This window comes from Bos grunniens, chromosome 21, assembly GCF_055505025.1.
Source record: "Bos grunniens cultivar Pamir isolate PY7600 chromosome 21, Bosgru_T2T1.0, whole genome shotgun sequence".
NCBI lineage: Eukaryota > Metazoa > Chordata > Mammalia > Artiodactyla > Bovidae > Bos > Bos grunniens.
Window position 1 is genome coordinate 59,879,392 of NC_141185.1, and position 14,147 is coordinate 59,893,538.

Below are 14,147 nucleotides of genomic sequence, written 5' to 3' on the forward strand. Positions count from 1 at the left end.
TGGCAAAACCATTTGTAATTTTCATTAGCCAGTAAACATGTAATTAACATTCAGCACTGTGTTTAACTTAATTCCTGTTTAAGACAAGGACAAGAAGCAGCCGAAGAGCGTTAGTTCCATTTGTTAATTCTGACATACATCTTACCATAACAGTTTCCTAAAATAAAAGATCCGTGTTTCCCCCATTATTCTTCTCTTAAAACAAAACAAAACAAAAATCCATTAGTTAAAATTGTATTAAACTCTGAGAGGCAGCATAGTTTATTCTCATTTTTCGCTAGTTACTGTATTCCTGCTTCCTTTATTCATTTTGGGAGGTGGATGGAGGGAGGGGGTGAATTAAGCATTCATTATCTGAAGACTTGGAGTAGGGAACCCCTCCCCCCCCAAAGAAATAGGTTCCGGCTTCAGGAAAGTTCTAGAAGCAGAAATGGGAAGAGGGGGGTGGGCATGAATCCGCAGGGGAGAGGAAAAAATCACTTTGGGGGATAGTTAAAAGTAGAAAATGAGGATTTCAACGGATTCCTAGGAAAATGTTGCCCTCCTGTTTCAAGTTCTATCTTTGATCCAGGGTGAGGGGAGCCTGTCTGCCAGTCTGTGAGGCTGCTGCTTTTTTCCCCTCCTCTCCCACCTCTGTTTTTTTTCCAACTTGCTTTAGGATTAGTCTCCATCCCTCTCGACCCCAAACAGTGGAATTTGGCTGTGCCTTGGGTCGTCTTTGCTCTGCACTATCGCCTATAGTTGTTGGCGGTTTTCTGCTGAGGCTGAGCCGTTAGCCCCAGCCTCCGACTAAACTCATTAAGTTGGGAGATTTTTTTCAATTGGACGGGTGTTTTTAAAGTCTCCTCTTTCCAGCCCCAAACAAGGTGTAACAACGCACTCTTCCTTCTAAGGAATGAGATGAGAGACAAGGATCACTCCAGACATCTCCTACCTACGGTTTGGGGTTTTTTTTCTTAAAGGCGAGGCTTGCATTCCTCAGCAGCTATGTACAAAGCTCCCTGAAACCTCGTCTCTCTAAAGTTACTGTGCAGGGCTTTCCAAGGCTGAGAGCGTCTGATACATGGGGAAGCACTTCCTTGAGGTGGAAGATCTTTCCCTTCACCTTTCCTCTTTTTCCCTGCAGGCTAGTGCCTACTTTTTATCAGTTTGCACAATCGCTTAGATAAACACCGAGGAGGAGATTCTCTTTAATTATCAAAGACACATCTTTTCAGGGGGCCAACAAAGCGGTTTATTTCACCCGCCAAACTAAAGGAGAGTTATTCCTGTTTAGAAGGAAGATGCAAGCGGTTTGGGACCTTGAACAAGGCAAATATGGTTTTGGTATGTTTACTTACAGTATTTTTTCTCTCTCTCTCTCTCTCCTTTCTCACTTTTCTCCTTGTGCTATGTGGGGTTGGGGATGACTTGGGGTTTTTCAAGAAAAAATCGGATTGCTAACGTGTATGGAATGCCTAGGACTGTGGTTTAAGGGGTTTGGGGAAGGGGAGACCGTCAATTCAATGCATTGCCATATTTTATTACATGTGTGTGGTAGGAGAGGTGGTGGAGGGGGGAAGAGGGGGAATATACAATTGCAAAGCTGCCAAAATATGATTAAACCGAAGCGTAAAGACTGCGGTGCCTCCCATCTCCTCAAACTCATTTCCTTCGCTAGAGCAAACTAAAAGCCAGTCCTTATAAGCGTGCTTTTCCAAGCAACAGACGACTCGGTTTTCTAGCAAAGGAGCTGCTAGGCTCGCACTAAGTGTCAGAATATACTGTTCGATTTGCCTCGGCGCTGCATTTTGCAACCTTGTGCAACTGACAACCAGCCAGGCAGGGAGGGAGGAAAGCGCTGCCCGGCGCCCTCGGCCGCGGCTCGGGGAGGCGAGCGTTCGGTTAGCTAGGAGGAGAAGCGCGACGAGAAGGGTACTCACCATCGGGCGGGGTGGTGGAGCTGGCGTGCGAATTTCAGGCAAACGTTTACCTTTTTGCTGTCTATTGCAACCGCGTCGGGCTGACTTAAGCAATTCTGTGCTCTATCCAAAACGTTCAAGGAACAGTTCCTCATTTTTAAAAAGCCAGCGAGAGAGACGACAGAGACAGAGAAAGAAAAAGAGAGGAGGGGGTGAGGGGGACGCACATAAACCCAGTTCAGGAAGGGAAAAAAAAAAAAAAAATCATCACCTCTCCGCCAGGGAATCGGGAAACGCAGAGATCTGAGTCCGGTCCAACCAAGTCAAAGCCAATTAATTTTAAATCCTGAAGAATTATTCAGATTAAAATGTACAGAAGTTTCATTCTGCTATGCCTACGTGAGCTCAAAGTCGTTTCCCTTTAAGAGCTCTTTTCTTTTAAAGTTGAATTTTAGGCAGCGAGGACTCTTACACTAGGGGGCAGACAGATACTGTACTAGCTCCAATCTTAAGCAATTTTTTCCCTCCCAGCATATGCTCTGATTTAGCACTGTAAATTTTTCAGAGGACCCAACTCTGACAGCCCCTGGTGATTTTCAAAGTACCACAAGCCAGTGGTTAAAAATTGCATTGACTTGGAAGTTCAGAGAGACACAATGGAAGCCCCTTTCCCTATTCATGGAGCTCCAGTGTGGTGGAAGAGAAAAACACACACGGACTAGATTGAGGGGAAGGAGGATTTCAATGAATCCTGGTGGACAGAACTGGTTTCTACTGAGTTCAGAGTTAAACTCAGCATTTGCTGGGGTTTGTATTCATATTGTGATTTAATTTGTGTAGAATTACAGGCACTTTCTGCAAGAAAATCATATTCCTGGGTGGGTTTTTTTTTTCCCCTACAGTTAAACAAATGTTTTTTCAACTTTCTCTGGCCAAATTTAAGCTTGCCATTCTTCTCATTAAAATAAATTTATATCTGCAATAAAAGACTGGGCTGGATTAAAAAAAACATATTAATATTTATATTTTAGCCTTAGAGCTGTTTTGTTCAAAGAATACGAACATCTCTGAAGAAGACATTTTAAAACCTGCTCCCCTCTTTTTCATTCTCAGTCTGCAATCTTCTCTCTTCTTCCATACAATAAAATTAACTGCAATTGATAGTCATTTTTTGGTTTGTTTTTGGCTTTTTAATAGCACCCCCATAACTGAATGAGTCCTAAGATAAAGAGTAAAACACCTCTGACTCTATAGCTGCCCTGGGGTCGTATGCCTAGCAGACTCCAGAGCTGTTGAAGATGGTTGGGAAATCCTTCATTTAAAATCTGAGGCCATCAGAGCGTACTTCAAATACCAAAAATCTCAAAGTGGACGGGGTAACTCTTGCTCCTCAAAATTTTTCCCACTGCATGTTTGTAGAAGGTTATCTTGCCATAGAAATGCCTGCACCCAAGAGGCAAGTTTAGGGTTTCTCTGTAATCAATTATTCTTATCTTCTATTAAATTGAGATAAGGATACCCATTAGATTTTCTATCTCAACCCCAGCCCTACCACATCTTTGCTGAGTCTGCCCCTAATCTATTGACATCTGTAGCATTAGGCAATTCCTCCTCGAATCATAGAGATTGAAAAGAAAAAGAAGAAAAAAGACACAACCTTCTCTGAAATGATTTCTCTTCCATCCTTCTTGTCCTCTTTAGGAGAAAATTATATTGTATCTATAATCATCCTGAAATTTGCTGCCTGGCTTCCCTTTACGGCAATCTCATTACACACCAGGTTCATGATAGTTCAGTGTCCACTGAAGGTTAAAAAAAAAAAAAAAAAAAAACCTCCAAATAATCCCAGCACCTGCAGCTTTAGTGAAATATCTAATTTCAGCGGAGAAACGGTGAGGGCTAAGAAGGTTTCAAGAACGAAGCAAGGAGGATCTTTTCTGCCCTAAAACCAAGCCCCTCTCCGCCTACATCTTCCTTTAGTTCTTAGCTCGTATTCTGCCCCTGTGTGTAAAGTGTATTGAGTACAGAGTACAATCTACACATGTCAATTATTTGTACAATTTATTTTTTTAAATTCTTCATTGCCTCGATTTCTCAAACTACTAAGGATGCTTTCCTGTGGTCATTAATTTACTCTTTATGTGTGTTCATGTTTCCTAAAGCTCAGCATGCTTTGTGTAAAATATCTTAATTGTTCATAAACCTGGTTGGATTACTAGTCCATAGATTTTTCTTGGTGCAAAGAGTGTATGATGGAGTCGCAGTTTTGTTCTATAAATGTTGAATAGTGATGATCCACTAGCTGGTCAAAAGCGAACAGAAAGATTACTGCGTTGGAATATAACGTGTTCTGGGGGACAATTCTAGATGTTTGATGTTTAAAACTAAATGCTCCAGAATTCAGAGATACAACCGGCTTGATGATTTTTAGCACATTGAGCAGAATGGCACAGGCAATGAAGTTGTTCTCATTGCAGCGAATCTCTTGAGGTAGAATATGGCTTGTGCAGTGATTCCTGTGACTTATACTTGGTATTATTGCCAATTTGGGGCAGAATCTCTGTGTGTGTTTTAATGGCTGTATGAATGCTTAAAAGGAACTTGAGGAACAATGAAGTCCTACTCAACTGTTCTATGACCTAGGAGTATAGTCGCTGAAGTCTTTGTCTGTGTACGTTGACAAATGTGCATCTGATACATGTGCGCTTACATGTGTGTACAGAGGGTACGCACAGGGGACGCTGGAGGCTGCGTCCACTTGTCCATCAGCCAGCAGAAAGGTCTTTTCACCTCTCCCCACGACTGGGTGTGTGTCAGGACGCTCGCTGGCTTGGGAGTTAGCTGAAACTAACCAGAGAGAATAAAGTTGAAGAAAATTGATTTTAATTGCGTCATGACAATGAGATGAAGTCTACTTCGGCTTCTCAGCATCTGAGATGCTTTATTTGAGCAATTAAAATGTCAGGCCACGTACCTGTGAAATGTTAACCCTACATGGACAAAAAAGAAAAAAAAAAGAGCCACTGAATGGCTCTTTTTATTTAAAAAAGAAAGAAAGAAAAAGAACCACCAAACCAAGCAAGTGATCAGACTTGAATAAGGAAAGGGTCTATTCCCGGATTTGACCAAATGGTTCGTTTGAAAAATGCCTGCCAGCTGGGCTCTAGGTACCTTCCCATCCTCACCCACTACCCCTCTGCAAAGAAACCCGGCAACTTTTCTCTTTCTCTGGCACCGCGGGCACCAAGATGCGCCGGGAGCCCCGGGTGGTGCGCGAGCTGCGGATCCGGTGGCATTGCCAAGTTGTGAGAATCGAAGTCCCCGATTCCATCCAAAGCCTCTCGCGGAGCCTTTAAGAGGCGTCGTTCCGTGCGCGCCGCGCTCCTCACCCCGCCGGGGCGGAAACCTCGGGTGCGGGGTGCGCAGAACGCTGTGGCCGCGCGCCCGGGGACGGCGCGGGCCCATCCCCCGCCTGGCTGCCGCGGGGGCATCGCCACCCCCGCCCCGCCCCCCGCCCCGAGCCCCCGGAGCGCCCGGAGCCCCGGCCGCGACGCCGCTCGCGCTAGGACCGGGCTGCGCCCGCGGCCGCCATGGCGGGGCCGCCGCGCTCCGGCCAATGACGGCGAGGGGGCGGCGCGCGCGCGCCTGGCCAGGCCAACCCCGGCGGCTGCCTTATAAGGCGCGCCGTCGCCATGGCAACGTGCGCTAAGTTGCAGCAGTCGTGTCAAAGTTCACTATATAGAGAGCTCAGTGAGCTGATCGCGGAGAAGCCACTTCTGCCAGCCCCGGCGCCTATAAATCGCATTCCCTCCCGCGCCCCCCTTTTTAGCATATTTGATCACTTTGATTCTCTGTTCTTTTCTCTCCGCGGTGTGTGTGTGCGTGCGCGCGTGTGTGTTTTCTCGTCCTCCTCCTCCTCTCCCCGAGTTGCCTTCTTTCTCCGGGTGCCGTGCTGCCTTTTTTCCCCTCTTTCATTCTTTCTCTCCGTCTTTTTCTCCCCCCTCTGCGCACGAAGGATGTGCTTCTAGGTGGTGATCTGCCCTCCTCTCTCTCTTTTATCATTTCTCCCCCGCCGCCGGCGAGTTGACTCTTTCCCTATGTGTGTGAGGCGGCTCCGGCGGCAGCAGCAGCGGCTCCGGCGGCGGCAGCAGCGGCAGCAGCGGCAGAGCCTTCAGCGGCGGCGGCGGCGCTAGACGCGGCGGCTCCGGGCCCGACCCGGCGGCTTCGGCGGCGGCGGCGGCGGCTCCAGCTCCAGCTCCGGCGGCGGCGGCGGCCCAGGCGGCCCGCAGGGAGCAGCGAGCGGCCTCTATCCGGCGAAAGCGGGCGGCGCGGCCGGAGCGAGCGAGGCGCGCGCCGGGGCGCCCGGGGCAGGCGGCGGCGGCGGCGGCGGCCCAGCGCCAGGACGACGCCGCTCAGCGCCCGACGCGGACCACTTTCATGCTGATTCCCCTGGACCCGGGCAGCGCTCCGGCCACTCCGCGGGCCGCCGGCCTCCGCCCCGGCCTGCCTGGCTCTCTGGGCGCGCCCGAGCCCGGCGCCTCTGCTCTCCGAGTCCTCCCGATTTCGATGGCTTTCCTGAATGGCTGACTGTGGGCTGCCCTGGACTTGGCCCCCGGACAGTCGCCTCTCCTCCTCCTCCTCCAACTCCTCGGCTACACACCAGCTCTGAGAGCGAGAGAGTAAACCAGAGAGGGAGGGAGAGCGAGCGAGGAAGATCTTTGGAGAGATTTTTTTTTTTTTTTTTTCCTCCTACTTCTGTCTTGAAGCCAGACAATCGACTTGCAGCTCTCCCTCCCCTCCCTCTCTCTCTCTCTCTCTCTCTCTCTCTCTCTCTCTCTCTCCACGTTCTGCTCCCACTTGCTCTCCCCCGGCCCCATCCCCTCCCCTCCCCGGCGGAAAGCCCCCCGAAAGCAACAAAGCTGAGCCGAGAGAAACAAACAAAACAAACACACCGGGCCAGACGAGCCATCGACAAAACTTTGCAAAAGCAGAAACAAAAAAGGAAAAACTAACCAACCTCAACCAACCAGCCCCCCCGAGCCACCCGGGGCGCCCTCCCGCGCCCTCTCGCACCCTTTGCACACACAAAAGGCGGCGCGCCGGAGCCCGAGACCCGGGAGCCCGCCGCCGCCCGCAGCCAGGGGAGCAGGAAGTCCGGACGCGGCCCCCATAGATATGGCAATGGTAGTCAGCACGTGGCGCGACCCCCAGGACGAGGTGCCCGGCTCTCAGGGCAGCCAGGCCTCGCAGGCGCCGCCCGTGCCCGGCCCGCCGCCCGGCGCCCCGCACACGCCACAGACGCCGGGCCAAGGGGGCCCGGCCAGCACGCCGGCCCAGACGGCAGCCGGCGGCCAGGGCGGCCCTGGCGGGCCGGGTAGCGACAAGCAGCAGCAGCAGCAGCACATCGAGTGCGTGGTGTGCGGGGACAAGTCGAGCGGCAAGCACTACGGCCAGTTCACGTGCGAAGGCTGCAAGAGCTTCTTCAAGCGCAGCGTGCGGAGGAACCTGAGCTACACGTGCCGCGCCAACCGGAACTGTCCCATCGACCAGCACCACCGCAACCAGTGCCAGTACTGCCGCCTCAAAAAGTGCCTCAAAGTGGGCATGAGACGGGAAGGTATTGGCCTCTCATTTCTCCTCCCCTCGCCCGGGGTCCCGGGGCCCTGGGTGCGTTTGGCTAGCCTGCTCTGGGTAAGGACACAGACGCCCCAAGCTCTTCTCTTCGTATTGCAGCTGAAAGGGGTTTTTATACTAGAAGCAAGTTCTGCAGTGGAACCCAGACCCCCCCCAAATCCGCATGCTTTGGCCGACTGATTTCCTCAACTCTCTTCGGGCTGTTTTCATTTCCTTTGCATTGATGGCCAGTTCATTCGAGTTCGCCTTTTTGCAAGGGATGGGGAGGTGGTGGTGGTGGTGGTGATGATGGTGGTTGTTTTAAAGCCTGGTTTACTTCTCTTTCCTCTCCGTTTCTCTCTCTCTCTCCTTGTTTTCCCTGCATGTTCAACATATGTCCCTCCTCCCCACCCCTCTCCCCAGCCCCCACCCTCTCAAAAAAAAAAAAAAATCAACCTGAGATTGTACTTTTTGTACAGGAGGTTCAAATTACAAATGGCAATTTTATGCACTTCGCCGTATTAACGCTGCCGCCCGGGCAGCGCTCATGTGACCCTCCGTGGATTAACATTCGGCTAAAAAAAATACCTCTGTTTTCTTTTTTCCTTTCACTTTTGAAAGGAGGAGAGCGCGATAGGGAGTAGGAGCAGGGTGGGCGAGGGGCCTGGGGCGGCTGCTTTCGCTCTGCGCGAGTTGGGTCTTTGTGATATGAAATTCGCCGAGCGCCGCGAGCCCTGCTCGGCCAATGGCGCGCTCGGCGCCGGGCGCGGGCTCCGGGTTGCGGCGAGCGAACGCCCGGGTTTCTTTGTGTTTCTGCGAGAGCGACTCTCCCCGTCCGGCGTCAGATAACCGCTCGTGCCCGAGCCTGGCCGGCCCTCCCCGACCCTCCCGGGCGGCGCCGCCGCCGGCCGCCTGCTCCCCGCCTCTCGCCCGGCTTCCTCTCGCCACGGCCGGCCTGTCTCTCCGCCCTCTCTCTTCCTGCGAGCACACCGAGTCGGCTGCCGCCAGACCTTGGCTCTCGGCTCGCCTCTCGCCAGGGGTGGCCCGCGGGGCCGGGGCTGCGGGCTTGGGGGTGTGGGGTATGGAGAACGGTGCTGGGGTGGCCAAAGGCCGTCCGGGGTGAAGCTCCTCGGTGTCTTTTGCAAAAGCGTCTCCCCCTCCCCCCAGCTTCGGGCCCCCCCCCCCACCCCGCGCTCCTTCTCCTCCAATCAATAAAAATATCAGCCGTTCAGCAGTAAAAGAAGAAAGATGCCCCCCACAATGCTCCATCCCTCCCAACGTGCCGGGGACCCCGAGGCAAAGTGGTCCATGCTGGGTGCGCGGCCTCCCGGCCTGGAACGGGCCTCTGAAGCCAGTGGGCCGCCCTGATTGCCGGAGCTGGCCTGGGTGGTGGTCGGAGGAGAGGGCGGCCGGGCTCCCGGAGCCCCTCGGGTCGGTGGCCCTGGCTCACGGGTGAGAGAGGGGCAGGCCTGCCGGTTCCTGCGCCGCGCGGAGTCGGGGTCGGGGGTTTTGGGGGGTGAGGGGGGCGGGCTTGGGGCTGACCCTGCCGAGGGAGCAGGGGAGACGAGGCTGGGCATTAACGGCAGAGTGTCTCCTTTCCTCCCCGCAGCCGTGCAGAGGGGCAGGATGCCGCCCACCCAGCCGAGCCACGGGCAGTTCGCGCTGACCAACGGGGACCCCCTCAACTGCCACTCCTACCTGTCCGGATATATTTCCCTGCTGCTGCGCGCGGAGCCCTACCCCACGTCGCGCTTCGGCAGCCAGTGCATGCAGCCCAACAATATCATGGGCATCGAGAACATTTGCGAACTGGCCGCGCGGATGCTCTTCAGCGCCGTCGAGTGGGCCCGGAACATCCCCTTCTTCCCTGACCTGCAGATCACCGACCAGGTGGCCCTGCTCCGCCTCACCTGGAGCGAGCTGTTCGTTCTGAACGCGGCCCAGTGCTCCATGCCCCTCCACGTCGCCCCGCTCCTGGCCGCCGCCGGCCTCCACGCCTCGCCCATGTCCGCCGACCGGGTGGTCGCCTTTATGGACCACATACGGATCTTCCAAGAGCAAGTGGAGAAGCTAAAAGCGCTGCATGTCGACTCCGCCGAGTACAGCTGCCTCAAGGCCATAGTCCTGTTCACCTCAGGTAGGAAGGAACCCTGCTCTCTCGTGCCTGGGGGCTCCTAGCTGAGAGTTAGGGCCTAAAACTCTTGGGAGCCCCCAGAGCCACACTGTCGAGGGAAACTTGGAATGGGAACTCTGCCTAGCGGTGGGGCTCCGGCAGGCTTGTTCTGGGGAGAGGAGAGGAAGGCTGGGCCACGGGAAGGATGCTTCAGACTTGACTGTCTCAAAATGGGCCATGGGGAAGCCTCGCAGGCCTGTTGCCCTTCCGCCAGACCAGGATGCACGCTCCTGTTCCCTCCCTCACCTCAGGCACTCTGGGCCAGCTGAGCGGGAATCTCCTCTACCCCCATGGCTCTCCTGTCACCCGGGCTGAGCCTCCGGGAGATGCCTGTAGGCGCTGGAACAGTCCTGGTATCAGCCCCTCAGGGGAAGGTTTGCCCCTGGCGGGAGGGGGAAAAGTTTGCCTGCTAACTCAGTGCAAGTTGGAGCTCCAGGCCCGGCCAACCTGAGGGCAGCAATTTTCAAAAGCATATTTTTTCTTAAAACAATGCAGACTGTCCAGAGAGGGGAAAGAGCTGTCAGGAAGGGGCAGGAGGAAGAAAGGGGCCATCATCACTCTTCAGAATGTCTGCAGGGGGTTCAAGACTCAGGTCTGTCGTTTCCCCCGCCCAGGCAAACACTTAAGGCAATTTTTAAACACCCCAAAGTGTGTGCCAACTTGGGCTGGATATGAGTGTTGCCAGAGATATAAAACCATCACTGACTGCATTATGAAATCTAATTAGTTTGCACGTAGTTTAACCTGTGTGAGTAATAGATCTAATGTTAATTAACTCTGGAGGTCAAATGATCATGGAAGGTGTCTGGCTTACCACTTTGGGCCACACCTGAGCCTTTTGGCTGGTCCCCCAGGCTGAGTTCAGCAGAGCCCAGGTGGGTGGAAATCACCCCTTCCACATGCTTGTTCCGAGTTGTCAGCTGACCCCCTTTGTCACGGTTCAGAGAGGAAGGGGGCTCCCCGTTCAAGATAACAAAATTTGGACCTGGGTAGGGCTTGGAACCTAGTCACCCACTGCAGGTTTTGCAGCTTGCAGTCAGGACACCAGGAGAGCTGAGGAGTTCCTGTAGCAGACAAAAAGATCCACAGTCTCTTCCTTATTGTTCCAAGGAAATCTGGGGACCCAAGTCTTGAGCTGAGTCTGTCTGTCGTAGGTTCTGAGTCCTTAACCCACTTTCTTTTATATATTACCTCTTTTTGCATAAAGTCCATCCCCTCCACCGTCACCCCCAAATTCTGTCTTTGAAAGTCCTTAGGTAATCAATTAAAGGGCAGTGTCTGGGCAAGGAAGGGCTGTATGCAGAGGCTTGGATCTGGATTATTTTTCTCGGGGGACCTGTCACAACTAGAACGGTTGCCTGATGCAAATGTACAGACAGGATCGTCCCCTAACCCAGAGTCACCTTCAACCCTTCCTGCAACCCAACACCCAGCCCATGTTCCCAGACCATCCAGGCGGTGGTTCCTTTCTTGAGCTCATTGTTAGCTCTTAGACTTACCTTAGTCTTCCAGGGAAAGAAATGGCTGATACTCTTGTAACAGTTTAATTTATTAGTGTTTGTAAAATGTAGAGGCCTGTGTGGAGAATGCAGATCGCCTCACAAAGAGATAAAGGTCCCTGTTATCTGATTCTGAGAGAGACAGTGCACTTGCGGAGAGGAGTCCAATGCAAACAGATCTTTTAATTTCTGATCACAGACACCTATGCATTCTGTAGATATGCAGAGCCCTAGATCCACACATGAGAAGGTTGTATGTGTGTTCTGGTTCTTGGGGTGGACTCAGTGGTGGCTTTTTTTGAATATCTGCTTTAAGGATTGACAATATGCATGTGTTAGCCCTAGTCTTGCCTGAGGAGCCCCCAAAGGTCAGGTCACAACCTGCACCGCCTTCACTGAGAAGCCTCTCATTTCAAAGGCACTTATTGTATTTTCACATATCTGAAAAAGAAACGTGTTTTCCTGAAGATAACAGGGAGGGGGTTTCTTCTTCTCGGAGGGACCTGGGTTTACCAAAAAAAAAAAATCAGGGGGGTGGGTAGGAGAAAAAGGGAGAGAGAAGAAAAGGAGGGAAAAGAAACAGCTCAAATGAACAGAGAGATCACAGTTTGCATGGCTGCCCTTCAATAGGCTAAACTGACAAGATCAGTTTTAAAGGGCCACTTAAATCAGTTTCAAAGACTGGAGAAAAATGAGTCGCCCTCTTTGGGGAGAATCTGAGGCTGGGTCGTGGGCGCCATTACCCGGGGCTGGGCCAGGTTGTTGCCCCCCCCCCCCCACTATATAATTATAAGCCAAACTATTATTTACAGAGGAGGAGGGGCGGAGCACTGGTAGTTTTGGTTTCATCTGTTTGTCAGTCTGTTTACTGACCTGAGCTGGATTCACCCGGTGCACTTTGCTTGGGCCTCCCGGTCACCAAGCCTGAGGAGTGGGACATAGAAAGCCTGCAGTACACTGAATTGTGTTCTGTTTTAAAGCTAATATCCCAGGACCATCTCACACAGTTCCCCCCTCCCCAGCCCCCAAGTTTTCAGTCCGTAGGCATTTGCTCCAGCTCCGGTTGGGGCAGTTTGACAGAGCACTGTACACACACTTCATGTGACCCATTTCAAACCTCTTAATCTGATGACTGAATTCTTCGTCGTCTTCTTCTTTTTTTTTTTTTTTTAAACTTTCTTCCAGATGCCTGTGGTCTCTCTGATGTAGCCCATGTGGAAAGCTTGCAGGAAAAGTCCCAGTGTGCTTTGGAAGAATACGTTAGGAGCCAGTACCCCAACCAACCAACACGATTTGGAAAGCTTTTGCTTCGCCTCCCTTCCCTCCGCACGGTCTCCTCCTCAGTCATAGAGCAATTGTTTTTCGTCCGTTTGGTAGGTAAAACCCCCATCGAAACCCTCATCCGGGATATGTTACTGTCTGGCAGCAGTTTTAACTGGCCGTATATGGCAATTCAATAAATAAATCAATCAAAATAAGAAGGGGGAGTGAAACAGAGAGAAAGAAAAGGCAAAAGACTGGTTTGTTTGCTTAAATTCCTTCTGTTAAGAAAGGATATAAAAGGATGTTACAAGTTTGCTAAAAGAAGAGAGGGGAAGAATTTAATGGACTGTGAATTTCCAAAAAAAAAAAAAGACTGTCGAATGAACTTTTACAGAATGCATTAAAAAAAAAAAAACTCCTGTGTCGGTCAGAACAACTTGCTACTTATCATTTTTGTATAAAAAGGAAATTAGTCTTTTTTCTTTTTTTGGGTAAATTTTGGAAAAATATTGCTAAAAGTGCATTTAAGGAGATTGGGAGAAAATTAGCAGAATGGAGAAAGTAAGTCTTTTTTTTTTTTTCCCAAATTATTAATTGTCCTGTGTCTATGTACCTCTAGCTGTTCTTTTTTGTACTTTTCTGGTTCCAAACCAGTTTATTCTGTGGTTCTATAATAAGTTTTGATATAATCTTGGCTTCTTAAAAACTGTGTATCCTTAAAATATATGTTCTGCAAGAATTAAAACTGAGTCCATGAAAATATCATAGGAAGACATAAAACTTTAAAAGGCAACTCAAAGATGATGGAAACGCACTTACAAGTGGTGACCAAAAATTTTAGATGAAGTTGAGCACTCTAATTTGAGAACTGGAGGAACCACATACAACACTAAAAAACTTCCCCTACCCTGACCCACCCCCGCTCCCCAAAAGACACCATGACAAACCTAGCTTTTTAAAAATATTTTAAGAAAGAGAATGAACTGTGGAATTTATTGGCAGCCAAGGAATGTGTCCAAGACACATGCTGAGGTTTTGAATAAAAAGTGAACTTTTGTAATTTGAATTGGGTCCCGCTTAGTTCTTGAATTGTTATGAAAATCCTATATCTGTTTGTATATTTGCAAACCCTTTGTATTATAATTGTTGATATTTTCCCTTTTTAAAAAATACCATTGAAATCAGCATGACAAAATAACACTGTTGGCACTTATAGGTAACGTGATTGATTCAGTATCTTAGAGTTTACAGTTTGTGTTTTTAAAAAAAAAACTGAAGGTTTTTTTTTTTTTTAAGTGCAACATTTCTGTATACTGTAAAAGTTATAATAACTGAACTGTTTGGTCGAGTCTTTGTGTGTTATATTCCAAGGAAATTGAAAGTATTCAGAAATTAAAATATTATTTGATATCTGAAACCTGTTTGGCTGTCCCCACTGTCTTTCCATCGAGAAGCCCCTGTGAGCTAGCTCTCTCTGAGCTGGGCCAGGGGCTCGCTCTATTTGTTCACTTCCCTCAGCCAGTTTGTTCAAAGGTAGACTAGTGTATTTGCCTGTTTAATTTGGGTGTGATGGGGTGGGGGAGCTGAAGTTAATGGTTTATCTATGGTTTAGGAAGTGCCATACTGATATAGCAAACCACCCCTATTCACCTAATCCTTCTTTTAATTAAAAATGGATTTTCCAGGAAAAAAAAAAAA

The 14,147-nt window shown here is 50.4% G+C and overlaps 2 protein-coding genes across 54 annotated transcripts in view; one reads left to right on the forward strand and one right to left on the reverse strand.

Annotated features, from left to right (window-relative positions):
* LOC147349792 (uncharacterized) overlaps positions 1-3,746 on the reverse strand; it is a 134,279-nt gene extending 130,533 nt beyond the window's left edge. For 18 of the 50 annotated variants that reach the window (XR_015150543.1, XR_015150534.1, XR_015150533.1 and 15 more), the window contains exon 1: positions 1,923-3,746. Coding sequence is in view for 6 of the 50 variants with exons in the window: in XM_086365366.1 (XP_086221492.1) it covers positions 1,923-2,056 (134 nt within the window). In the remaining 44 variants the exon portion in view is untranslated. The remainder of the gene's footprint in view (positions 1-1,922) is intronic. The other 32 variants (XR_015150536.1, XR_015150537.1, XR_015150539.1 and 29 more) reach the window with 11 other exon arrangements.
* NR2F2 (nuclear receptor subfamily 2 group F member 2) lies at positions 1,049-13,866 on the forward strand. Of its 4 annotated transcripts, none has more exons than XM_086365358.1 (3): positions 1,049-1,326; positions 9,124-9,651; positions 12,372-13,866. In XM_086365358.1, the coding sequence occupies exons 1-3, from the start codon at positions 1,284-1,286 to the stop codon at positions 12,644-12,646; spliced, it is 846 nt and encodes a 281-aa protein (XP_086221484.1). In that variant the 5' UTR covers positions 1,049-1,283; the 3' UTR covers positions 12,647-13,866. The 4 variants fall into 4 exon arrangements, with proteins under 4 accessions (XP_086221484.1, XP_086221483.1, XP_086221486.1 ...); XM_086365357.1 differs by lacking the exon at positions 1,049-1,326 and adding an exon at positions 6,641-7,518; XM_086365360.1 differs by lacking the exon at positions 1,049-1,326 and adding an exon at positions 7,414-7,592.
* The last annotated feature ends 281 nt before the right edge of the window (positions 13,867-14,147 follow it).

Bases quoted from the DNA above. Each gene is read 5' to 3' on its own strand.
- NR2F2 (XM_086365357.1), top strand. From the start codon at position 7,077: ATGGCAATGGTAGTCAGCACGTGGCGCGACCCCCAGGACGAGGTGCCC. The intron at 7,519-9,123 runs GTATTGGCCTCT...TCCTCCCCGCAG, and splicing joins AGTGGGCATGAGACGGGAAG to CCGTGCAGAGGGGCAGGATG. The intron at 9,652-12,371 runs GTAGGAAGGAAC...ACTTTCTTCCAG, and splicing joins CATAGTCCTGTTCACCTCAG to ATGCCTGTGGTCTCTCTGAT.